General features: G+C 41.4%; 1 protein-coding gene across 1 annotated transcript; it reads right to left on the minus strand.

Annotated features, from left to right (window-relative positions):
* Positions 1-395: 395 nt before the first annotated feature.
* MTF2 (metal response element binding transcription factor 2) lies at positions 396-22,494 on the minus strand. The gene is made up of 15 exons (XM_081916050.1): positions 22,195-22,494; positions 14,699-14,897; positions 14,533-14,614; positions 13,529-13,624; positions 12,487-12,587; positions 12,247-12,395; positions 11,332-11,427; positions 10,362-10,430; positions 9,226-9,349; positions 7,024-7,091; positions 6,556-6,726; positions 4,701-4,809; positions 4,507-4,559; positions 4,290-4,391; positions 396-3,138 (listed from the first exon to the last, which is right to left on the minus strand). The coding sequence occupies exons 1-15, from the start codon at positions 22,197-22,199 to the stop codon at positions 2,784-2,786; spliced, it is 1,779 nt and encodes a 592-aa protein (XP_081772176.1). The 5' UTR covers positions 22,200-22,494; the 3' UTR covers positions 396-2,783.
* Positions 22,495-26,402: the final 3,908 nt, after the last annotated feature.

Consider the following 26,402-nt stretch of genomic DNA (forward strand, 5'->3'; position numbering starts at 1 on the left):
AAAAGCTTAAAGAGGTTATATAGTAGTCAACATGCAATAATGCTCTTTCAGACCCTAGAAAGGGAGGAGCAATGTTCAGATAATTAGCCTCATTCCCATATTTATGCCAAAATATGGCATCCCACTGAGTTAAAGGAGACTGCATTGCCAAGCTGCTGTGTTCTTGCATTTGCACTTGTCTGAACATGCCTAGGATTGTGCTGTTGCCTAAATCACTTGGAAGAAAGCTGCACTGAAGATTGGAGTAGGAAACCTTGGGATTGGGCTACAATCCACATTGCTTAAATCCAGAACATGTTTATAAAGTCCCATTGAATTTACTTAAGGAAACACATTTAACTCAGGCTTTAAGATATAACTACAGTTCACACCTGTATAACAAAAATAGGGACAACTTCTTAAAAATACACACATTTAATGTTGATTTTAAAAACGTGAGAACAGTTTCAGCAATACAAACATGTCAACCACTGTGACAAAATGAGAACAAAAACAGCTAAAAATATGTTGATAGTTTTGTCAATTTCTCTCCCCAACTCAATTCCAACTGCTGTCTTTGTATGGAAGCCCTACTGCAAATACTGCTGGTGTTTGATGTGAAATACAAAGATTGTGAAAAAGAAAATTAATGAAAATCTGGTTGTTAACATCACAACTACAATTTGCATTGTCCCAAGAGACCAACATTCAAAAAGTAACCTGGGTCTTATCAAAATATTGCAGCTATAGGCAAGGCAACTTTAACTTAATAGCCAAGACTGTGTGAGGGGAAAAGAGATTCATGTTTCTAGTGAAGGCAAAGAAAAGTATACTTAAATTATCACCTTTGTAAAGCTTGTAAGTTTACTGGCCAGCCACAAGCACAGAACAACATATTTTGTCTATGCTTCCTTTGGCTATAATAAGGTGGTGACAAAAGATTTATTTCCCTTAACAATCATAACAGCATTTTGTTTTTAAGTCAATTTTAGTACAATTAGGTTTAGCCATATAGCCTCTCACTATTTAAAGTCATATTTTTTGTTTTGTTGGCAAGCTCGTGTCTGACAGTAAACCATTAGGCAGTAAAATGAGAAACCACCAGAAAAAGTAGTTGTTTACACTCTTTGGCAAAACAAAAAAACAAATAACAACTCAAAACCAATAAAGAAAATACATCTAGCCCCGACAAAAACACTTGTTATTTTACAAGTAAAATAAAGTTACTCATTTAAAACTTGATTCATATTTATAAGAACAGAAGAGGTAATATTGTAATAAAAGCAGTATTGTTACTTCAAGTGGCAACATACTGTTTGTTGACCCTGTGCAATTAAACACTTTGCTCCAACTATGTTTATCAAACATGACTACAAAACATTACATACAAAAGGAATATTGTGATTCCTGCAGACTTTTTAATTAACTGGGAGACAAAATTTACAATCAATGTGTCACAAATCCTTTTTTCTCCTAGCCAGAGTTTATGTTCAAATTTTCAAGTTCAGATTTGTGTCAGACAGCTAACTTTCTCCAACATTAACTGAGGCTGCAATACTGTGCAGCCAGGCTGCTTAGATCAAGAAGATTTACACAACAATCCTCAGCATGTCTGCTCAGCAGTTTGTCCCATGGAGCTCACTAGGGCTTACTCCCAGGTAAGTGAGTACAGGATTGCAGCCTCAAAGCAACCTGGTCCACAATAGATGAAATTATTCCCATATTTCTTAACCTTGGCTAAGATATAGCAAAAGTACTCCTGCTAATCCCTTCTCTTTCTAGTGATGTACATTACATCTGCATCAAGATAAACACTAACCACTGTTTGCTGTAACTAGTTTGCAAACTCTGGTTTGAGGCAACTATACATGGATCTCTAGCACTATGTATATGTAGTGCTGAAACATATCTTAATGCTGAAAGGAAGGGGAATCTGCACAGGAGAGACAGGGAGGGATTATGTGAACCTGAAAGGTATACCAAATCTTTTCATCACTGGGCCTCTATGTGGAGGATTGCAGCCTGAATTATTTTCTGAAGGCATATGACATTAACGACTGCACTCACTGCCAAAACACACAGCACTCATTTGACACATATTCTGTAGTATGTGGCAAACAACAGCACCCATTAAAGCCTGAGAAGAAATGCTGCCGTGTAAATACTGCAACTATTCCTGATAAGAGAATTATGGGATATATAGTCAAAAGCTGCCCAATCCCATAATTTATATTGCATAGGTCACAATCACACACATATATACACATGCACACGTATGTGTATATATACACACATGCAAAGAATATATTAAAAAGACAACGAAGTCTAGTCACAGAGCAATTTACAAGCTCAATATATTTTTTTTACACTTTGCTTGAAAGATTTCAATATTTTACAGTCCTCAGTAGGAATTATATACACTACACCTTATGAAAATCTAGGGTTGTCAAAGTAGAAATACACTTTTGCAAACATTTGGGTAAGAAAAGATTACGAAATCTTACTAAAAATTTGTTCTAGCTACAGAAAATATTCTCTACCCACATGGAATGTTCTCTAGACAAGTCTCTTCTGAAGTCGTGCACATTTAAAAGCAAACGAAATCCCAGATTCCTGCCCTAAACAATCTAAATCCTTATCTTAAAAAAATCCAGCCTCATTTAAAAAATGGTAGAATTTTCAGCACAATGTTTTGTACTGTTAAGAAAGAAATGTTAAGGCTAACTTGGTTTCCTTCTGCACTCCTGATTTATATAAACAGTGCCTATAAATAAACAGTGCAGCAAACATGTTCAGTACTACAGTCAGGAGGCAGTTGCTCCTTCCCACTCCACAAGATACTGCACTTTTCCATCGAGTGTCACTCGACGTGCCAAAACACGGTATTTTTCACCACAAGCTATCCTACCTGCTGCACCAAAGTAACTGGTAATGGAGTTTTTAAGGTGATTAAGTTGTAACTCCTGATCTGCCAAGTTATTAAGTATTTCTGTATTAAGTTCATCATACTGGTAATCATCTTTGCCTTCGTCATCTTTCACAATTTCGGAATTCTGAATCTGGAGTGCTTTACGTGGAAGGCGCCCTCTTCTCCTTAAGTGTGGGATTGCAGCTGGCCAAGTTCTTCCTGTTCGTGTCCTTTTCCTGGATTCAGACAAACTACGGAAGATAAGAAACAATAATTTAAGGTTGAGGGTTGTATTCAACATAGCGTTTAAGTGAACTTTCCTCCAGAACAACTATTTCTCCTTACATAATGTTCTTCCCCTGTGCGCCCCCAAAATCTGCTCCAGGGGTTCCCCCAAACCTATGACAGGGTGGGATTGTGGGGAAATGTCTTGTTGCACCAGTGGAAATCCTTGGAGGATAGCAATAGTTGAGCTCCACCCTCATAATATAATTTGCATCCATGGCCTAGTAATTTTCCAGTTGGATTATAGCAATACATCTGCTGGATTATAGCAATACATCTGTTGTATTGCTATCCTCCAAGGGGCTATCCTTGAAGGTGATCAAAGCTTCAGTTTATGCAAAATAAAGCATCGATTTACACATATCACTGCTTGCTTGTTTGTTTCCAGGCCCAATTCAAGATGCCGGTAATTACCAATAAAACCCTGAACAATGGGAGTCTACCCTTTGTATATCCCTTTCCTTCTTCTTGTTTGTATTTTTCTACTTTCTCTTGTTTTCTGTATATGTGTGTGTATATATCTATATCCTGCACAACTTGAGACCCAAATACAAAGCAATCTGTATGTGTTTTAAGATCTTTTCCCCTCCATGTGCCTTCCTTATCAGATATGGTACTCAAAAAACAACACGGGACTTGCACTGCTGACACCCCCAAACTTTGAGACAGTCCCTAGAACAGTCTACCTGGTGGCAACCGTTGCGATTCTTTTAGTATCAGGTAGTTTGCTACTCTGTTTCAAGCCAATTTGATTGACTGCATTGGTTGTTCTATTACTGTATTTGTATTACGACTGTATACTACCTTGAAACCCTGAAAAGAATGAAGGGTGGTAAAAGAATTTTAACAAAATGGCAAATGGTGGGTGTGGAACAGGGGACTGCTGAAAGAAAGGGATGGAAAACTTTTCTGTGACCTTTCTAATTTCTCGGGACCCTATTTTGTGTAATTACCTCCTCTTCCTCCAGCAGCCCCCCATGGTTGAGACTTGCCAACATTCCAGAGAGAAGTTATATTAGAATCCGAGCCAACGTCTTTCATATAATTGGGTCACCTTTCCAGTAACAGCTGCAATCCATCATTTCACTCACACGGCATAAAGCAAATGGCAGTGTACCTGTAATGCTTGGAAATACTGTTTGAGGTAGTTTCTTTTGTACTGGCAGCACCTGTGGATTCCACATCTGAGGTATTGGATGAATGTGCAGTTCCATCAGATCTGAGCCATTTCATGTTGCCATGTGATAAAAGTAATCAAATATTAAAATCTGATCTGATCAGACATTAGCCAAGCAAGTACAATACAAATTTAAGAGTACATTTCCCCTACTCACCCAGTAGTGCTAGGTAAATCCAAAGGAGGCGATTCTTGCACTGCAACAGGTTCCTTTTCCCAAGGGGAAGGGAAAAAAAAGAAAGAACAGAACTTTTCAGGCTGATATAGCTTTTTATTTTTAAATACAGTTTAACATATTGGCCATTTTTAAGTCGATAAAGTAATCAGTGAGTAAATGAAAATGCCACTTACTAAAATAGATGGCTCAGACATCTTCTGGATCATTTTTCGGGTATATGGGCCCGGTGGACGGCCTACAGATTTTTTCTTCCCCTTTCGTTCTACACCATTAGTAACTTCCCTAGAAGGACGCCCACAGTCATTTTTAAAAGATACCCCAAAAGAATGTATGTTTGAGTATTATTTATGATTTCATTTTTTTATCGTCATCATTTATCAAACATGATTACTACCCTGAATATATATTCACTGAACCTATATAGTTCTTTCTCTATAAGAAACTCACGTTGTGACTTTTTGTAACACACTAATAGGACCCAGGTGGCGCTGTGGGTTAAAGCCTCAGCGCCTAGGACTTGCTGATCGAAAGGTCGGCGGTTCGAATCCCTGCTGCGGGGTGCGCTCCCGCTGCTCGGTCCCAGCGCCTGCCAACCTAGCAGTTCGAAAGCACCTCCGGGTGCAAGTAGATAAATAGGGACCGCTTACCAGCGGGAAGGTAAACGGCGTTTCGGTGTGCAGCTCTGGCTCACCAGAGCAGCGATGTCACACTGGCCATGTGACCCGGAAGTGTCTCCGGACAGCGCTGGCCCCTGGCCTCTTAAGTGAGATGGGCGCACAACCCCAGAGTCTGTCAAGACTGGCCCGTACGGGCAGGGGTACCTTTACCTTTACCTTTAATAGGACCCAGAAGATAACCACTGCAGGAATGCATGCATGTCTTTGAGTAATAGGAGAACTGGGAGTGTATTAGTCTTGAGGCTTTGCTTGGCTACACAGAGACTTGTTCATGTAGTCTTAAACTATGTTCTTTCTTTATGTATGAATATGGCTATTGCCAAAGAGAAGCATCCCCATTAGCAGTGCTACCACTTATCCAAGCAAAGGAAGAAGAGCCTTTCTTCATGGTCTTGCCCATGTAAGCAGCAGAAATGCAGAGATTGCTGTTCTTGTTAGTTGTGAACTATGGGGAAAGAATTTTAGCGTTGGCACCAGGAGGATGTTGTTGGAGCCCTTCATCCTCATCATACTGATATACTTTTAGGCTAGCACAATGCGATAAAGGCCATAACTCACATGGGGAAACATTCTAGAAATATATGATGTAGTGCCCAATCTGGGTCAGACTTTAAGCTTTACTTATATGGTACTTTTATATCCTGCCCTTCTTCCAACCTGAAGTTCAGAGTGGCTGAGAAAGAATAAAATTACACATCAATAAATCATCATTAAAACCACAAAGTCATAGTAAAACAGAAAAATAGCAGCAGTGCCACCATAATTTACCCAATGATTAATAAGCCTGGACAAATAAAATTGTCTTTCACCTTCTAGAGTGAAGGAAGACTGAATCTCACTTGGGAAGGAGTTTCATAGGCAGGTTGCCTCCACTAAAAATGCTATGTCTCATGTCACTTTGCTCAAGAAACAGAAATTTAAGACTGGGCAACTGTTGCCTAATACTGCAGATTCCACGGAGGATATCTTCAGGAGGGACATTTTGTTCTCTGAACAGATATGAACCCAACCAATTGATTTAATTTGCTTATTATATAAGGATTATTACTAGAAAGCACCATTTTACAGTATTAGCTTATGCACAACAGTAATATTCTAGGCCTAAACTAATTCTATTAAGCAAAACTTCAGTTTCAAAGAGAAAGCATAACATATTAACCAGTGCTATTTGAAGATATCCTACAGAACCCCCCCCAACACATAATTCCTGCAAACTGCCACTGAAATCAGTGGTAATTAATCTGGCATTAATAAATTTGTATATCTAGATACTTAAAGTATCAGGAAATGCATTTACCAGTTATTTGTCAAATAATTTATTTACTCCAAGAGAGAACTAATCATGATTTACCTCTGATCAGGCACAGGTTTAGATGACTTTCTGCCTTTAATTTTGAACTCGTGTGAAGTTCCCTCAGGCTCTTTCTCAGCCTTAAAAGCAGCATTTGGGGGGCAAGGGGGAACACGAATTCTCAAACCAAACAAATGCTTTTTCTTCTTTATTTCCTTTCCAGACATAAACCTACATTGTTAAACATTAAACACAGAACATGAAGCTACAAGTGTTTCTTTGAATATACACATAAACCCCAATTTAACTTACTAGTACCAATATTATGTCCCTTCTTTAATTCCCTTCAAATGCAGTGAAAGGACAGCTAAACACCTAACTTGTATCTCAATAACTACAGATTTGACTTTAAACAATTTTGCAGTGCCTCCTCCTGCTGCTACCATGGACATGTTTTTAGGGAATCATTCAAAGAAACCTCAGGACAAAATCAAGAAGAGAAAAGTGTATAAAACCCTATCAACTTACATAGTCTTGTAATCATTTAATGCCTCCAGAACATGCTCATATCTTTCAGATTTTGGTGTGTCTGCCAGCTGTAAAGTATTAAGAAGTGATTTAACCTACTAAAAGTTACAGTAAAACTTCTAATCACAATTATTACCTTTAGCCATTCAAAGAGACAAAGTGTATTTGTATTCTAGAGTTCCTACATGCATTAGGAATTCTAGAGTAATATTCTAGAATACCTGCTGCTTTTGACTATTAAGACAATGAAATTTGAAAAAGTAGTATGCTGAATAACTTCAACATCCTAACAAGGTAGTACGGAAATTGTAGGGGGAATTCCTAAATTCCACATCTGTTCAAACAACTAAGCATAGCATTCATGTTTAGGAGTGTTTTATTAATAAAATAAAGCAATAAATGTTAAAAAAATAACACGCTTTATTTTATTTACATATTACCAACAGGCTACTTCTGTATCAGGTACAATGAATAGCTTTGACAGAACTAGACTTAGAATTCCTTGCATTTTAGTGAAATGCTGGAACTGAACATGACAGGAGTATGAAAGGAATACATTTAGAATATGACTGCTTTTTAAAAAATCAGCTATAAACTTTTGTTGACTATCAAACAAAGCAGCTAAATAATAGAATTGTTTTTTGGAGTGTGATGGGCTACAGAGGGAGGAGAGGAGAATGAAGTCTCATTGAGATTGTATGCATAGTGCATTATTCTGTCTCGGTGTTTTTTTAATGGTACATTTATGAATTTTAAAAACATTGTTATTAAAAATAATTTTGAAATCCTCAATCTTTTCTAGATTAGGTGCAATCAGAGAAAAGTAATCACCATCCAGCCTGTTATTTTTGGTACAGAATTTACTTCAACTATCATTATAATGACAGGAAAACGAGCATTTTACAAATAGAGTTAACAATTTTTATTAGAGGTAAGCGCACAGAAAATGATGCCAGATTTGTGTGGCACACATTTTACACAAATAAATGCAATAAAGCGGTTAGGGTTTTTTTCTAATAGTGTAGTGGGATCTCTGTCATCTTGTACAATAGAGCTGACCACTTTGCATGGGGGGTTTCCCCAGCCCCACGCATGTTGGCAGAGTGGGGGGGGGGGGCTTTTAGTAGCATGTTTAGCAAATTTTTCAGGTCACTTCTGCATTTGGCACTGTCAATCAGGCGGACATTTATCGGTCGTTGTCTGTACATAAAATTATGTTTCAGGCCACTGTCACGGTTTCCATTCAATTTTGTGCATAAAGGAAATCAGGCTGTACCTGCAAAAAAAACTATGATTCTATGGAGCTGCCACCAACTCATGCACTGACTTTCTTGAATTCTCTTCACTCTTTTCTGTAACCAGTATTACAACTTTTTCCATGACTTGATCACGTTCATAAACCTCCCCCTCCCTATTATACCCCACCCTTCCTTTCATGAGAGCTCAGGATAGCTAACAGAAATATAACATTAAAAACAAAACTAGAACCACAATGCAAAAAATCAACATTACACAATACATCAAGAGCAGCCAGTGATGTGGCGCAATGATGAGAAAACACATTGGGCAACAATGCTTGATCAACTGGTAAATTACAGTAGAGGGAAAGGTGGGGGTGGAATTAGGCCACGATGCAGTCCACAAGTTGCACTAAGAGCTTCTTACTGGCCTGGATCACATCTCATATGAAACCACAACCAGTTTAAACCAACTGTTTAAAACTGTGGCTTACTATGAATGAGCAGTGCAAAGTTCCTACAGTGTTTGGCTTGTAATGTTGTCTAAACACACTTGTTTCTTTCCAGACAAACAATGAGTGGTAAGCCAAGGACAATCCTTGGTCACCATTCTTGATTTGTTGAAGAGAAACAAATCACACACTCTGGTTTGCTTTGTCTGTGGTGCAGCAACCACAATGGAACTCTCAGGCAGTGTGCACCAACATAGTGATCATTTACATTAAACCATTGTTTGCTTTAAACTATGACTTAATGTGCTAAATGAGCCTTTTGTAGCTACTGGTGTGCATGTTAAAGTCCCTCGCTTACAACCCTAACGTAATCCTCTGAAATCCAGCTATCATTTCATTAGAACAGGAATTTTATACCCTTGATATATTCTGTAAATGGACTAGCCCATTTTTTAAAAGTCTACTGATCACAATAGTTTGACCTGATGACTAATAGCATTTCAACAACTTACCTCACCAGGGTGGAGTCGATCCCAGTTTTCATTAATGTATGTCATGAGTTCAAGCTCCGAATCAAAGTATTTCTTTTTGTGAATAACACTTAGGTTGTAAAGGCATAGGTGTGCTATATCTACCCTAGAATTCAAAAGGTTTTAATAAAAACAATTAGGAAATTTTAAAATGTCATAGGTATGAACCCCACCCGGCTAAAGTAGTGATGTGGCTCTTCATAAATCAGCCAGCATACTGTGCTACATTAAGGAACTTTACAACTTTATAAACTTTATAAACTACTGGGGCCATGCCCCAGCTTGCTTTGCCTGCCAGCCAGGCCTACCTCCCGCTCCCTTGACAACCCCCCTTCTTCATTCCCTGCTCTCCCCTCCCCTGCTCATACTGTCTTCTTCACACCAATGACACTGTTTGAGATTCAGCAGAAGAGGTAGGAAGTGAGGACAACAGAAGAACAGGACTACAGCTGGAGGGCCTTCCTCTCTCTCTCCACCACATCCCTTCTCACCCTCCAACACTGATATGATGGCCTAGCAGCTTGCAGAAGTCTGTTGTCATGCCATATTTCACAGCACAGCACAGCACAGCACAACCTGTTGGTGACCAAGAAAACTGACAACAGCCTTACCTTTTTATTAAGAATGACCACTTACTAGACATTTTATTTCTGTTTCTCAATATGAAGCCAGAGAGGAGGAATACACTAATAACAGTAATTGTTCACAAACTTACTAGAGGACTATTTGTGCTTTGTTTACAGCAAGGGTAGCTAATCTGTGCCCTGCTGTGATACCCAGTTTTTTGTCATCCTTCAACGTCACCTTCCTTAACCCATTTTTAAAAAAGTATTTTAACTGACCACTCTCATGTGCACCCTACTGCAATTCTGTGCTGCCAAAACGTGTTTGTGACCTTACAAAATCCCCAAATATGTCCCTTAGAAAAACCTTTAAAACTGTTGCACCTTCCTTGGCCATGCCAACTTTGACATCTGACCCCTAGAAGCCTGATTATGAGTCAATGGGGCCCTTGCCCCAGAAACATTAGCGAAAGGCACGTTATGAGAACCAACTAAGACAACTTAGTGAATTATTAGGTTACTGAATGATTTCCTCCAGTGCAACATTGTACTTACCATTGCAAGGGTAAACGTTTGAGGTATTCTGGTCCAGAACTACAAACTGAACAAATGAATGTATAAAACCTAAAAATAAATAACCAAAAAAGTAATTGCTGAGAAGGTACTTACTTGTAGCAACATATTCTCTTTGCATGATGTCTATGACTTCAAAGCCCAAAGGAGCCAATACATACTACTTAGTAGCATATCAAATAATTAATAGTTATCTAGATTTGTGAACTTAAAATGCTTCCTTTGTTTTATATACATGCAAGTCCCAGTTACCAAACACAATGCATTCCCTGAAAATTGTACGTTAAGTGAGCATTCACAAAACAAGTCAATGATTCATATTGATTCTTATGCGAACATTGCTACTCTGAAATTTGTCTGACCTCTTCACCTACCCTCTATGGTTTCTTCCCGAAATGCCTGCAGCCAACCAGCAAAAGAGAGACAAAGGAAAATCTGATTTGCCCAATCTCTCCTGCTCTCTCATTTGTCTCATGCCCTACTCCCTCCATAGTTTCTACCCAAAAATGGCTGCAGTTAACCAACAAAGCACGGAAAAGGTTGTTTGGATATCTGAATCTGTGGAGTTTATAGTGAGGTTTGGGTATAACTCTTTATAAACATATAACTGAATTTTTGCATAACAAGCGGTAATTATAAATATAATTGTTAAGATAACTGAATCTTTATCTAGGTAACTTTATTTATTTATACAAGCTAACTAAATACATAGCTAGGTAAATGGTGACAGTTATATTCTGTAACAAATTACAAATAAAAATATAGACTAATACAATCCTAACAAGGAACAGCAATAAGAACGTTACCACATGTCATAACTGCAAGTGTGCAGAAAATAACAGTATTATGATGCTATACGTATAAATGCATTCTTTCCTTGTGTCTTCCCCTGGCCTGCCCCCCAGAATAAAACCCTGACAAACACAAGTAGGATCAAGAAAATACACCTTACCTGTCACCAAACAGCATCGGCTTTTGGAGGCACTGCACACAAGCCTCATGAAACCACTGTTTGCATTTGCAGCACTGTAGCATCTTTAAATACCAGCTTCATTAACAGAAAGGAAGAAAGGAAAGAATTGAATTGGAATGTGTTACATGTTCCCTACTGAAGTGCAAACACATGGGGCAGAATCCAAATTTGGGCAAACAGACTTCTGCTCATGGGACATGATTTCACCTTTCTCTCCTTCTCACTGCAGCCCTTCCCCCAAAAAACGTGCTCTGGAGAATCCCCCAACCTCCCATAGGAGATTTTGAGGGCCCATAGGAGGCTGTAGGTGAGAAGAAAGAAAGGTGATGAGTGGAAGCCTGTTCTGCATGGCAGATCTGAATGCAATCCATTCCATTTCAGTAAATGGAAAAGTGACACTTAGCGGGGGGAAAGCTGAAGGAAATTTTATCATAATTTTACTCCAACTGAAAATGTGTGGCTTAATATTATGCATGTTTACTTGAAAGTAACTCTCACTGGGTGCTATTCAATGCTAGTCCTATTCAGAGTAGGCTCACTTAAGGTAATGAACATAACCCTAGGTTCTGTGGGTCTGCTCTACTCTCCAAGTAGGATTTAGTTGAATACAACCCAATGTGTTTAATGAAGCTTGCTCCCAAGTTAAAACGTGTAGAAACGTGAGCTTAACAATCCTATTTTTATGAATGCAGACTTTAAAACTGAACAGAAAGTGTAATGAAAGCCTAGGGTCGCTGATACAATGGCCATTACTGTACTAAAATTGCCTTATAAATATATACATAATATTTCTGGAACAGAACACAGCATCTCACACAGATTACTGGTATTTAATAGAATATACAGCAATAAATCTGAGAGAAAATCTTTTCATAAGAGTTTCAACATGCTTACTCTCCAGGACCTCCACAGTAGCAATAACACTGTTGGGCATTTGTTTTATGGCCTGCATCCCATTCAAGGTCGGATACATTGTAAGGCAATGTCTGCTTCATGACTTGCAGTGCTTTGGCATTTGGTCCTTTCTTAAGTGCGCCACCTCTCTGGAATAAAACAGATTGAAGCAGCGACCACTACTATACAAAATCAAGTTCAAATTTAAACTGTAGTCACTTCACAAAGGGAATAACTTACCTTCGTTGTTGTTGCAAAGACACACTGCCGGCAAAGCCATTTATCATCTGAATCTATCACGCTGGAATCAATATTTGGTGTGTGACACAGCTGGTGATAACCTGAATTTTAAAAGATTGTTTAAATTTTTTATTACTCTAAGGTTACTAAACACCCTTGTCATCTTAACCTTTATGGCACGTGAGAATAAAGAAAACCCAATCCATCTTCTGATTTACATTATAATTCAAATGTATTTTATGTCAAGAGGTACAATACATATCCCATATGTACACAACCGTATCAACGGGACAACATGTAACAGTCAAAACAAAATAAAAATCCTTCCAGTAGCACCTTAAAGACCAACTAAGTTAGTTCTTGGTATGAGCTTTCGTGTGCATGCACACTTCTTCAGATACACAGAAGTGTGCATGCACACGAAAGCTCATACCAAGAACTAACTTAGTTGGTCTTTAAGGTGCTACTGGAAGGAATTTTTTTGTTTTGACTATGGCAGACCAACACGGCTACCTATCTGTAACATGTAACAGTGCCAGCCTGCTTATGTAACAGACCTACAAGAGAAATTCCAATTCCTCTCCTACACACACACATCTGCCATCCAAATCTGCTCTGAAGGACTAGAGGACCCTCTAGCTGGAGAAGGGAAGAGAAGGACGAGGAAGACCTGTCAGGTCCGCTGGCACAACACTCGATCTCACCCCGTGTACTTACAGTGGACACAGCACTAACTTAACTGTGTCACTCGGCTGATGGTAAGGTTTCCATCAGCAAAATAGGAAGGGGAGCAATTTTCTGCAAGCCCCTGCCTCCAGCAATCTGCTCCAGAATTTTAAGGGAACCTGTGGAGTAGCTTCAAGAGCATTTGAAAGGCTGTAGAGGGAATAGTGAATTGGCTAAATAAATAAACGGATACATAGATAAATAGATAAAATCCCCTTCCTCTTTTGCTGATGGAACCCTTGCCATCAGCTGAGTGACACTGTGTAATACAATCCTGAATTTAAAAAAATTCTGCACATTAAGAAGTTCACTTTACCTTGACCACACTTATCACAAATAACCATTTCATTGGGTGCTTCTGAATATTCTTCCTGGCATATTGTACAGACCATTTCCCCACTTTCAGTAGCTCCTAAAAAGATAAAATGGTATGGTTTACATTAAATAAATAAAATACATACACTAAATGGATACCAGTTGTATTACCGTATTTTTTCGTGCATTGGACGAGGTTTTTTGACTCAAAAATCACATAAAAAAACTGGGGTCATCCAATACACCGATAGTGGCACGGGGGGGGGGGGAGAGCAGGGCGACGCCAGTCATCTGGTTGGCGAAAGTGTGGTTTCCCTCAATGCTGTAGCAAGTGGGGAGCTATCTGGGAGGTGTTTCCTGCCCGCAGCTGGGGTGGGGGAGAGAGAAGCTACGCACCGCCAGCCAGCTCGTGGAATAAAACTACATGTTATTATTAAATTCATTTTTATATCACCCTCTTCACCTCTTTCCTATAAAAGCTCAGGATGATGACCAGTGTAAAAATGATTGCAATAGCTAATCATGTTTTGGGGGCCAGCTGTTTACATCTAAACAGCAACAGATGCACTTCCCTGGGGAAGTTCCTCAAACAGGACACTGCCATACAGATGGCTCAGCCAGGTCTTGCTTCCAGCATAGACATAAGAAATTGAAGGAGATAAGACTTTAAGGCAGGCATAGGCAAATTCTGGCCCTCCAGGTGTTTGGGACTACAATTCCCATCATCCCTAGCTAACAGGACCAGTGGTCAGGGATCATGGGAATTGTCTGGAGGGCCGGAGTTTGCCTATGCCTGCTTTAAGGGCCACGCTGATAAATGTTGCCCATCCAAGATCAATGCAGAGTTGTCAAAAAGGGACCTAAAGTGTCTATTAACGCAAACTCCCTGACCAAGCCTTTAACTTTATTTTGTTCCCTCCCATGGGGTCTCTCACTGGGACAAGACTGGAAATAGATGAGGTCTGAAATTTCAGAGTGTCAATAAAAATAAAGTAAGGTTCTTGCCTGTTTGTATGTCCTTCCAGAGAACCCAGGATTTGGAACTGTCTTCAAATATAATGAAGCAGCTCTGCTTAAGTTTGTTTATCTGAAAAGGAGAATAAATGTTAGTGTTTAGGTGGCACAACCTCAGAGGTATAATCATTTTACAAGGCTGTTGGACACAAATTACCTTTTTGATAGTTCCAAGATAAAACAAGCCATCTGACCATCTAGCTAGGACATCTTGACCTTCTTCGAATTTGCACACTGGCTTTTTGGTTTTCTGTCCATCCCGCGAGGACAGTTTGGTCAAGGACGTTGGTGGTTTTTGGTTTCGGCGTAAAGGAGACCGCTTGTGGACCACTGAATTACCCACCCCCGTAGAGTCTCTAAAGAACAAAAATAAATGTAGAATTAATATGAATAATTTGTCACTTGCTCTTCTTCTTGTAGTAAAAATATAAAGCCCTCTTTGCACCTTGCAACCCTCCAGCTAAAAGCCATCAGAAAACTACAAGCCATGTGACACCAAAATGCAAATAAATACAATCTAATTAAGTTAATATACTGAAAAAAGAGAGTACTCAAAATAGGAGTGGGACTGAAAGCAGAACTTATCTGAAGAAAAATCTGAGATATGAACATGAAAGGTGAAGTTAGCCTTCCTCCTGGGGAATTGTAGCTACTGCAATATCAAAATACAAGACTGGGGAAGTAGGTCATATTCCTGGATGTCAAGATTGAGTGGTAAACAACAGAGATCTGCCATTTCTACTGTCAATATAATCCTCTGAATTACTTGCACAACTAACGAGTAAAATGGTCATTTGTGCCATTTGTAATGATAAAAATCAGTGTCATTTTAAATTTTCTATTTACAGTACAGCAACAAATGCAAAATGCTTCCTTTCACTCTGCAAGTGAGATGTTGTACTTGTTCAATGAGTATTTGCATAACACATCGGAACACAAACCATAACCAAGGCACTTACAAAAAGTTGTAAGGAAATAGAGCAAACACTGCTCTTGGCTTCTAAATCTTGAGATGGATGCAGTGCCAGGTAAATCATGAATTCCAACTTTCAGCACACAGTGAAAAGGAGAATGTGGTATTAATGAAAGAGTGTTCCCCTGCACCCAATAATTGATCTACCAAATTTTAACAAGTGAATTAGGCTAGCCTCATCTTCCCTATAACCACTGGGGAACCCTGGGATAGAGGGATGGAACTCATCCATTGAAAATGGAAGAGCCCCCCAAATTGTGTTAAAAGAGAACATAATGTTCTGTTATGTCCTTATATATGCTGGAAGCCACCCATAGTGCCTGGGGTAACCCAGTCAGGTGGGTATGCTACAAATAATAAAATTAGCATTATTATAATCCTACTCATGTTCACTAGTGGTACCTCGGGATGTGAACAGGATCCGTTCCGGAGCCCCGTTTGCATCCTGAATAGAACGTAAGACGCGACTGCGCGTCGCATTTCTCCGCGCATGATGTCATTTTGATCGTCTGCGCATGCGCGAGCGGCGAAACCCGGAAGTAGCGCACTCTGTTATTTCCAGGTCACTGCAGAGCGCAACCTGAAAATACTTATCCTGAAGCATATTTATCCCGAGGTATGACTGCACGAAGTCCCACAGTGTTCAATGGGGCTTGCTCCACAGTAAATAAGCTTATGTTTGCAGTCTTATAGATAACCCATTTCCCAGAAACACTGATTTGGAATCCCACTGATTCCCATGAGACTTCTCCAAAGCACAAGCAAGATGGCAACCTTAAAATCTGTTGTAACAGTAACAGTAGACTGATAAAGCAGAAGGCAATGTACTTCTGTTTTGGTCGGTTACAGTTACTTTGAAGAACTATTAGATCTGGGTTATGATAGTCTACTTATAATTTCAACATTTAAAACAAAAATATGCTGATCAATGAACCTGATACCCAACATTAGTCAAACTCTGAGCAGACACACTGAAATAAGTCTATATCATGACTAACATTGGAAACAATTCTTAGGCCGCTTAATGTAGGAAAAATATTTTAAGCAGTCCACATAAAAACAGAAAATTCAATTTAAAAATTCCTAAAAACTAGATAAAAAAGCAAAACACATATCACAAATAAAACTGAGCAGTGTAGAAAACCCCTTTAAAAAAAAAGAAAAGAAAGAAAATAATCAGAGTCCAGTAAAGATTGGATAAACATATAGGGTGGTATTCAGCTAAGTTTTATTCAGAACAAACACTGAAATTAATGGGTCTACTTTTGAGTAAAGGTTTGCTGAATATGTTTTAGAGATCATTGCTGCTTCCATCCCAATTACCTTGGAGACAGCGTTCTGAAGAGTGGGTGCTATCACCAAGAAGGTCCATTTTACGTTTTTTACCAAGTGACAATCCACTGGTCATGGCTACTTAGGATATTCAAACTGCAATTCTAAATTTATGCTAATACTACAAACTTGCATTTGGTTGCCAATACCCAAATATACCCCAATAATTCAAAAAGGCAATGTCATCATTAAGAAAAGTAATTATCTAATACTTGTATAACCATTTTCTAAAATAAGCAAATTATGACGTTTTTGTGTTTGTCAAGTATTATGCTTATGAAAACAGTAGTAAAAAAGGTAATCTTCCGTCATACCATCAATGACATAAGAGAATAATATTTTCCTTTTAATACACAATTACTTTCTTAGTGATGGAAGGAGAAACTATAGGAAATCCACATAAGGAAGTGGGCTTCTGCTCCCACAGTTGATATATATCTGAATTCACCTAGACCTCAAATAATTGGCTGAATTACAAAAAAATTATATATATACCCAACTTTCTCCAAACAAAAACACAAAGCTGGTTACATTGGTTTCTAAATACATACGATTTCTAAATGTACATGGAACTAGAAGTGCACCAGGATGAGGTTGGTAGCTTGGAAGAACTGCATAAGGAGTAGATGTTCACAGCTGATCAGTGGCACTGCTATCTAGCTCTCAGCTCAGTGCAAACAAAACACGAGAGCAATAGTGCAACACTGAGGCGAAATGGTAAAATACTGCAGAGGTAGCTGGACAAGACTAAACTGGGGGCAGAAACAGAGCTGGCAAAGTCTAGAGTAGATCATTGCAATAGAAGCGGTCTTCCCCCCACCCCCGGCCCCCATTTCCTCCTACTCTGCCACCAACTGATGCTGGTAATCCAGAAGGTGGTACTTCCCCTTTCTGTACACCACAACTATCAGAAAACACGACACACGAATGCAGCAGACTGAGACTTACACATGTTCACACTGTGCACACAAGATGATGAAGCGCCACTGCACAAAGCAAGTTGAGCTTGCTCCCACACGTATTCTTCTGCTAGAGCAAGTTGGTAAGCAGGAAAAGGTTAAAATTCTGTGAACTGCCGCTGCTCTGAGTAGGGCTTGCTGCAACTGACTCTAATGGACTCCAAGTAGACCTACAGGATGCCACAGCCCTGCTTCCAGAGTAGGGCTAGCTCAGAGTCCCATTTCAACTGCTTAAAAATGAGGACCCAGCAATGAAGCCGCTCTACATGCTGTATGATATAGAAGATATGTAGTAGTAGTAGTAGTAGTAGTAGTAGTAGAAGAAGAGTAATAGTAGTAGTAGTAGTTTGGATTTGATATCCCGTTTTATCACTACCCGAAGGAGTCTCAAAGCGGCTAACATTCTCCTTTCCCTTCCTCCCCCACAACAAACACTCTGTGAGGTGAATGGGGCTGAGAGACTTCAGAGATGTGTGACTGGCCCAAGGTCACCCAGCAGCTGCATGTGGAGGAGCGGAGACGCGAACCCGGTTCACCAGATTATGAATCTTACCACTCTTAACCACTACACCACCACTACACTCACCACAGTGAGCATAAGCCTGCCGTGCCTGTGTTTTGCCCTCTTCTGGGTCTGAAAGCGGCCCACATTCTTTGAATGTGCACAAAAAGGCTGTATTACATTTCATGTTTTTGCATGTAAAATAACATGTTCAGTCCCAGGCAGTTCTAGTTCTAACAATTGTGTGTATTCTAGCTAGGAAGACCCCCACCTAGAACCCTTTAGTGGAAAACAAGGACAGTGTGGGTGTAAACTACTTAGAGGTTACTGTAGTTAAAGTGATATAATAAATGTGTAAATAAACAACTAAATAGAGTGGGTAAAGAACTGTGCGCTGTGCAATGAACTTTGTAGGAAGTGACTACCTTACTTTTTTACACAGAAGTCTGAGGCTGCTATGCTACCCCTGGTTTGTGGGCTTCACAAGCAACCAAGCTCCCATGTGTTGATTTTATTACTATCACTGAATCCACAATTTATTTCATTTGTTGTAGACAATGCAGGGGTGCACTTACCTTGACTATACCAATTAATATATCAGAAAAAATATGCTTCCCCAATACCCAGCCCCATGCTAATGTGCCCTCAGTAAGATTGCAGTCCCCCCAACCTCTTGTTAAATCAAGTGAGATTACCAAAATATTCCAGTAGATAAATAACACCTATCTGGAATATATTTTTTAATCAATTAATTATATACTATATTTCTTGAAAGGAGCTCAAGGCACCCTACATGGCTGGTTCGATTCCCTGCTCCTCCACATGCAGCTGCTGGGTGACCTTGGGCTAGTCACATTTCTCTGAAGTCTCTCAGCCCCACTCATCTCACAGTGTTTGTTGTGGGGGAGGATGGAAAAGGAGATTGTTAGCCGCTTTGAGGCTCCTTAGGGTAGTGAGAAAGCAGGATATCAAATCCAAACTCTTCTTCTTCTCAACAATCTTGTGAAGAAATTAGGCGAAGACTAAGTGACTAGCTAGTCCAGGGGTAGGAAACCTAAGGCCCATGGGCCACAAGCGGTCCATGGGGGTTGTTTAACTGGCCCATGAGCTGCCCTCGAACCGAGCCAGCCGCTTGGCGAGCCCCCACACTGTGCTAAACCAGTGCAACACGGTGCGGGGACTCATTTTCACGGTGCCAGAAATCGCATGCACGCTCACACACGTGCACAATCTGGCCCACGGTGGGATCTCCACTGGAGTGAACCGGCCCAGGCAAGGTAAACCTTGCTGACCCTGAGCTAGCTCATGGGAACCCAGTAATCTTCACAGCTGAAGAAGCACTTGAATCCAACTCTCCAAAGTCCGCCTACTCTTAACCTCTAACCAGCCTTTCTCAACCTTAGGTCCCCAGATGTTGTTGGGACTACAACTCCCACCATCCCTGACCACTGGTCCTGTTAGCTAGGGATGATGGGAGTTGTCGTCCAACATCTGGGGCCCCAAGGTTGAGATATGTTGCTCTTTCACAATACTGGCTCTTTTTTTCTTCACCAAAGAATAACTGACATTTTTCATTGTATAGTGTTAGTGGAGGCTTGGTTATTGGGCTGTCACAATGACTACCTGTACAGGTAACCTGCAACTTACACACATTTAACACATGCAATTTCAGCTTTATGCAGTTGAAGGCCAGCTGGTTGAAATCACACAATTTAAATGCATGGAAGTTGAAGAGCTTAAAAGCTCTTTTTGCACAGGGTTTTCCTAGGGTGGAAACTTTTTAAGCTCTTGGTCTTGCTTACCAGGCTATGGGTGCCTCTCCTGAGATCTTCTGAGAGCCTCCCAGAGTCTGGTAAGCAAGACTGACAACTTAAAAGCTCTCTGCTTTGCTTGTTGGAGTAAGACCCATTTGGTGCATCAGGTCCAGAAGGTAAGATTGCTTGCATCGAAGCGGTTCAAAGTACAGTAGTACCTTGGGTTACATACGCTTCAGGTTACAGACTCCGCTAACCCAGAAATAGTGCTTCAGGTTAAGAACTTTGCTTCAGGATGAGAACAGAAATCGTGCTCCGGCGGCGCGGCAGCAGCAGGAGGCCCCATTAGCTAAAGTGGTGCTTCAGGTTAAGAACAGTTTCAGTTTAAGAACGGACCTCCAGAACGAATTAAGTACTTAACCCGAGGTACCACTGTATATGTATTTTTGTGTATGCGCACCATCCCCAAAATGTACCCACTGTGCAAGATGCAATCGCACTGTACTTACTCAGCCTAACCATCTTCAGGGTTACTGCAAGGATAAAAGGGTGTGGAGAGACCTATGTATGCTGCCTTGAGCTCCTCAGAGAAAGGGTGGGATATATATACACCTATTACCTTTGTTCACCAGGAGGGTTGCCATGCCCCACTAATCTGGACTTTCTCAAGATAGTTTTCTTACATACTGCTGCTCCAATTCCACCATACTGTCACAGAGCACCTGGAGTTCAGGAATTCTAAAGAGAGACTAGCAGTCATAGTGCAGAATTTAGCATCCCAGAAATGAGTTAAAAGCTTGTGAAACTGATTTTCCCCCAAAGGAAAGGACACCCTCAATTTAATTCATGAACTGAACCTGCTTTTCACATAAGGAACAAACCACCAAAACACTGAGACAGTAACATTTGAAAACCAGAATAATGTAATCTGTGCTATCCACATCAAAGGAAAAAAATAACATAAAATGCATTGCAATAGTGGTTAAGTGACAGCGGAAGGACATCAACCAAGACCACTAAGCAAACAGCAGCTGGACAGAAATTGCAATTAATCACAAGTAGGAAGGGACCACAAGGCAGGAATCTTTTGCCCATCATGAGGATCGAGCCTATGACCCTGAGATTAAAAGTCTCATGCTCTACCAACCTATATAGCTATCAACCTATATGGCCATAGTTAATTATTTAAGGCATGAAATTCTGTGCATGATCAGAAGCATGTGTGTACACATGTGTGTACGCATATGTGTACACACACACACACACACACACACACACGGCGAGTCCTTTAAAAGAGGCCCCACGGATACAGAGTACATATATTCCACGGGACCTCTTTAGAAGACTCACTGTGTGTGTGGCCATTTATCTATCTCAGGGCTGCTAAACTTCTTTTGCTCTAACATACCAGGAATGTGTTAAAACTATAAACATGAGATGAAGAGAAGGAGGAGAGTAACGAGCACCCTTTGAAATAATATGCAATACCATCTTTATTGGGGGTTGCTTTGTTTGTTTTTTGCAAATCCAGAGTCTAAAATTACCGGACCCCCTCATTTTCTAAACACCGCATAAACATCTATACAGGCAAAGAGCGACGATCATAACAAAAAAAACCACAACAACGCCGCGGCTCGTTCACAGGTACCGATCAACAAAGCCGGGAAACTTCCCCGTTCTCTGGGAGTCGAGGTCGCCACGAGCTATTAAAGTGCCACCCTCTTCCCCACCCCCACCCGGGAGGCCCTCGCCTTTGTTTTGGTCTCCAGGTTGGGAGGGGGAATACAACCAGAAGCCTCTTCAAACCCACAAATGCAGCTTTTCTGTCGGCAGTAATATTACCCAAACACACCCCTCCCCGCCTTCTTTTAACAAAGCACAATTAAAAATAAGGGAGTGGAAGAGAGAGAGAGAGGCCTTCGTGGTGTCGGTTCCCTCCACCCAACAAAACCGGATTTGGGGAGAACAGAGAAAGGAAATCCAGCCAGAGGAGGAAACTGAGGGCGCGGAGGGGAGGGGAGACGGAGCCGAGCTCTTCCTCCCGCTCCCTGCGCCAGCCGAGGGGGGGGGGGCTTCCCTTCCCCTTCCCGGGACCCCCCCCTCCCCGATACCCTCCCCGCTCCCTTCACCCACCTCATTCGGTCTCTCCGGTGGGGCCACCCGCTTCATACAGGGAAATCAAGTGAGCTCAACGCGCTCCTCCCGAGAGAAGCCTCCCGCCGGCCGGGCTCCTCGCGAACCAACCGCCTCACGGGGGTGGTGGGGATGGAGGGGGGGCTCTATAAGGCCGTTGGACCGGGGAGGGGAGGTGGGCTGGACGAGGACGAAGCTCAAGGCAGCCTCACGGGCAGCCCTTCGCCTCCACCGCAGCCCTTCGCCATTTTGCTTTCCCGCGGAGGAGGAGGCGGCGCTGGTGCATTGTGGGGGAAAACACAAAAGGAGCCGCTTTCCAACGGCAACAACGGCGGCGGCGGCGGCCCCTCCCACGCGCCGGCCCCGGCCTCGCGCCGAATCACCTTCGGCGAGGGGCGGCGCGAGGGAGCGCGAGAGCAGGAGGCAGCCAGGCAGCCAACCAACAAACCCGCCCGCTTCTAGCTGCGTGCGGAAGGACACGGGGCCGCGAGAGTGCCTTGTCTGCGGGTGAACAAAGAGGGATTATTTTAAGAGAGAGAGAGAGACACGGCTCCCTCCTCCTCCGCGTCTTTTTTTAGCGAACTCTTCAGCGCGGGTAGAGAGTGTTTTTAGGGAATACTCGGTGCTCTTTTTTTTCCTTCTAAAAAAAAGTTTAGGGGTACTCTCATTTTGACTCAAGAAAATCACCATTTTATAGTTCGAATTAGGAAAAATAAATACAGTAAATGGACAAAAGTACAAAAATTCACAAAATGATTAAGGGTATGCGTACCCCCAGAAGAATGCACTGGATATACTCTATACTGGATATTTCTCTGAAATATAAAAATGCCTTCCTAGCGAAAGTGCTTTGCAGTCGCCTCCCTGCTTCTCTTCCATGTCCCTGCCTCAGCTCAGAGAGGCATAATAATAATAATAATACCCTGCCCATCTGGCTGGGTTTCCCCAGCCACTCTGGGCAGCTTCCACACAGGCTTCCTCAACCTTCGCCCTCCAGATGTTTTGAGACTACAATTCCCATCATCCCTGACCACCGGTCTTGCTAGCTAGGAATCATGGGAGTTGTAGGCCAAAAACATCTGGAGGGCCAAGGTTGAGGAAGCCTGTTTCAGCAAATAAGAAAACCGTATGTTTCTGCTCCCCTGCCCTGGTGGATCAGGCCCAACAAGGCACATTTGGTGGTTCCCACATCATGGTTCCTAACACTGGCTGACTAGATGCCCCTGGGAAGCCTACAAAAGGGAGCACAGGGCAACGGCCCTCTCTCCACTTCTACTACCATAGGCCAAATTCAATTATTATGGAAACCCAAATAAAGATGGGGCAAGGAGGGCTGGGTGAGTGTCGGTGTGTTACCATGAACCAGACTCAGTCTGCATTAGGAGGAGCTTTTTACTGTGTTGCTTTCTATCTAGGGAAGGTTGCAATGCTGTTGTTATCTTCCTTCATTGATGGAAGGAGATGAGAGAGTCCGATAGGGAGGTTATTTTTGTGTGATGATTCTGCAATGTTATTCAAATAGTGGAAATGCTCCCAGGCTACCTTCAGCAGGGTGGTCCAGTCAAGGAGTGTCTTCATTTCAGCTTGACAACAAAGCCAATTTTCCTGTGGGGAGAATCTGGTCACAAAGGAGTGGAATTGAGCTCCTAGACCAGTTCTGGCAAGGATACACAAACAGTTAGAGCTCACGTGGTCCAATATGTGCCCACGTTATTAATGGTAAAGGTAAAGTAAAGGTAAAGGGACCCCTGACCAATAGGTCCAGTTGTGGCCGACTCTCACTCATCTCGCTTTATTGGCCAAGGAAGCCGGTGTACAGCTTCTGAGTCATGTGGCCAGCATGATTAAGCTGCTTCTGGTGAACCAGAGCAGCGCACAGAAACGCCGTTTACCTTCCCGCCGGAGCAGTACCTATTTATCTACTTGCACTTTGACATGCTTTTGAACAGCTAGGTTGGCAGGAGCAGGGACCGAGCAATGGGAGCTCACCCCGTCACAGGGATTCGAACCACCGACCTTCGGATCGGCAAGTCCTAGGCTCTGTCTCAAAGAACACAGTGGCTTCAGTCCGCTGATGATATATAAGCCGTGCTTGTTCTATGCACTTAGAATATGGTTTGGTCTCATATCCAACTGTGCCACTATCTCAGTGCAATAAATCACTCAAAAGTGAGATTAGCCAGTTACACCTAGCATTGCAGGAGAATATGCTGATTTGCCTGATTAAAAATATGATGTGTTTGTATTGCAGATCTGATTGGCTATTTTTACTTTGGAGCCATACTATAGCTAGCACAAAGGTTAATTATTTCAGCAGTGTTGCTAATGCTTATCTGCAGAGCAAAATCATATTGTGTGGAGTTTAGCTGAGGTTATACTGGCCACAGTTCAATACAGCGGTAGATGCATTTAAGCCAGTTGAAGTAAATGCAAGTATCCCTGCAACTAACCTTGAGTAGGACTGTGGCCATTGGCTATAGCAGAGCTTTCCAAACCGTGTGTTGTGACATGTTTAGTGTGTCGGCTACAGTGTGTAGGTGTGTCACAGGAATGCTCTCTGCGATCTGCCCAGGGTTGGAAAAGGATTAGTTTAACCTCCAGTTTGCGAGGAAAACTGAATTACTGTGCCGCGAAATGATGCGTGTCTAAAAAGTTGGTCACAAACTTGAAAAGTTTGGAAAGTTCTGGGTTATAGAAGCATGCAGGTAGGTTAGGAATAAATTCCATTACATCTGTATTAAGGGATATTTAATCTTTCAAGAGTTGATTACTATTTCATTTGTTCATGTAGGTGCTTTGATAAGATGAAAACTCTAGGTGACCATAATAGCTGAAATGTTATCTCACCATGTGCAAGCGCACTTGGAATACTGTGTACAGTTCTAATTGCCACATCTCAAACAAGGTATTGAAGAGCTGGAAAGGTTCTGAATAAGGAAACCACAGTGATCATGAGGCTGGAACATGAAGAAAGATCCTAACATTTTCTGGCTTTTTTGGGGGGGAAGTGAGTAACGGGGGATGGACATGATAGATGTGTCTGAAACCAAGCATGTTGTGGATAAAGTAAATAGGGAGGCCTTTTTCTCCCTTTCTCAAAATACTAGAAGAAGCTGGGGCCATCCAGCAAAGCTGAATACTGTACTAGAAGATTCAGAACAGACAAAAGGAAGTACCACTTCACACAGCACATAGTCAAAACTATGGAATTTGCTACCACAAGCCAACTTGGATGGCTTTTAAAAGGGGATTAGACAAATGTTGTTTATCCTTGATGATTATGATCTCCCGCACTGGAAGCAACATGCATCTGAATACTGCTTGCCATGGAGTCCATGTTGCAGAGAGGGCTAATGCATTCATGTTCTGCTTGCAGGTGTCGCATGGACATGTGGTGCCCACAATGGGAACAGAATGCTGGACTGGACAGGCTATTCTTATACTCTTCCCTAATCCCTGTTGTTGCTCTATTGTTATTCATTTTAAAACAACAACCACCACCAAGTATATTGCAGCACTTTGTCAAAAGTTGTCAGTTTTTGAGATTCCTAATTATGGGTAGTATCCAGTGACGTCTCCCCACTTGTGAAATGGAATTCCACTTGTGCAATACAACATCTGGTTTCTCTTCCCCACACACCTTTACCCCACCCCCACAGGCCCAAAAGCCAATCTAGCAGGTTTCTCAATCCTCTGGAGCAGATTGTGGGGGCTGCAGGAGGAAGGGGAAGCCTGCTCATGCTATCCTGGACCTCACTCATGTATCAGATTTTCTTTAGGTTGTGCAATATACGGTTCTTTTTAAAAAAATAAAAACTTCTCATTTATAGTTGAGGGGAAAAGAATCTGTTGATTCCCCCCCCCAAAAAAATCCTACATTTATAACATATATAGAAATATTTTCATAACTAAATAAATACATTTATATACATGTATTTATATACATCTACACACACACACAAAATATTTACAGTGGTACCTCAGGTTACAGATGCTTCTGGTTACAGATGCTTCAGGTTACAGACTCTGCTAACCCAGAAATTGGGTTAAGAACTTTGCTTCAGGATGAGAACAGAAATTGTGTGGTGGTGGCAGCGGGAGGCCCCATTAGCTAAAGTGGTACCTCAGGTTAAGAACAGTTTCAGGTTAAGAACAGACCTCCAGAACAAATTAAGTTCTTAATCCGAGGTACCACTGTACTTGAATGT

This window comes from Podarcis melisellensis (genome assembly GCF_964234715.1).
Source record: "Podarcis melisellensis genome assembly, chromosome: 6".
Taxonomy (NCBI): domain Eukaryota; kingdom Metazoa; phylum Chordata; class Lepidosauria; order Squamata; family Lacertidae; genus Podarcis; species Podarcis melisellensis.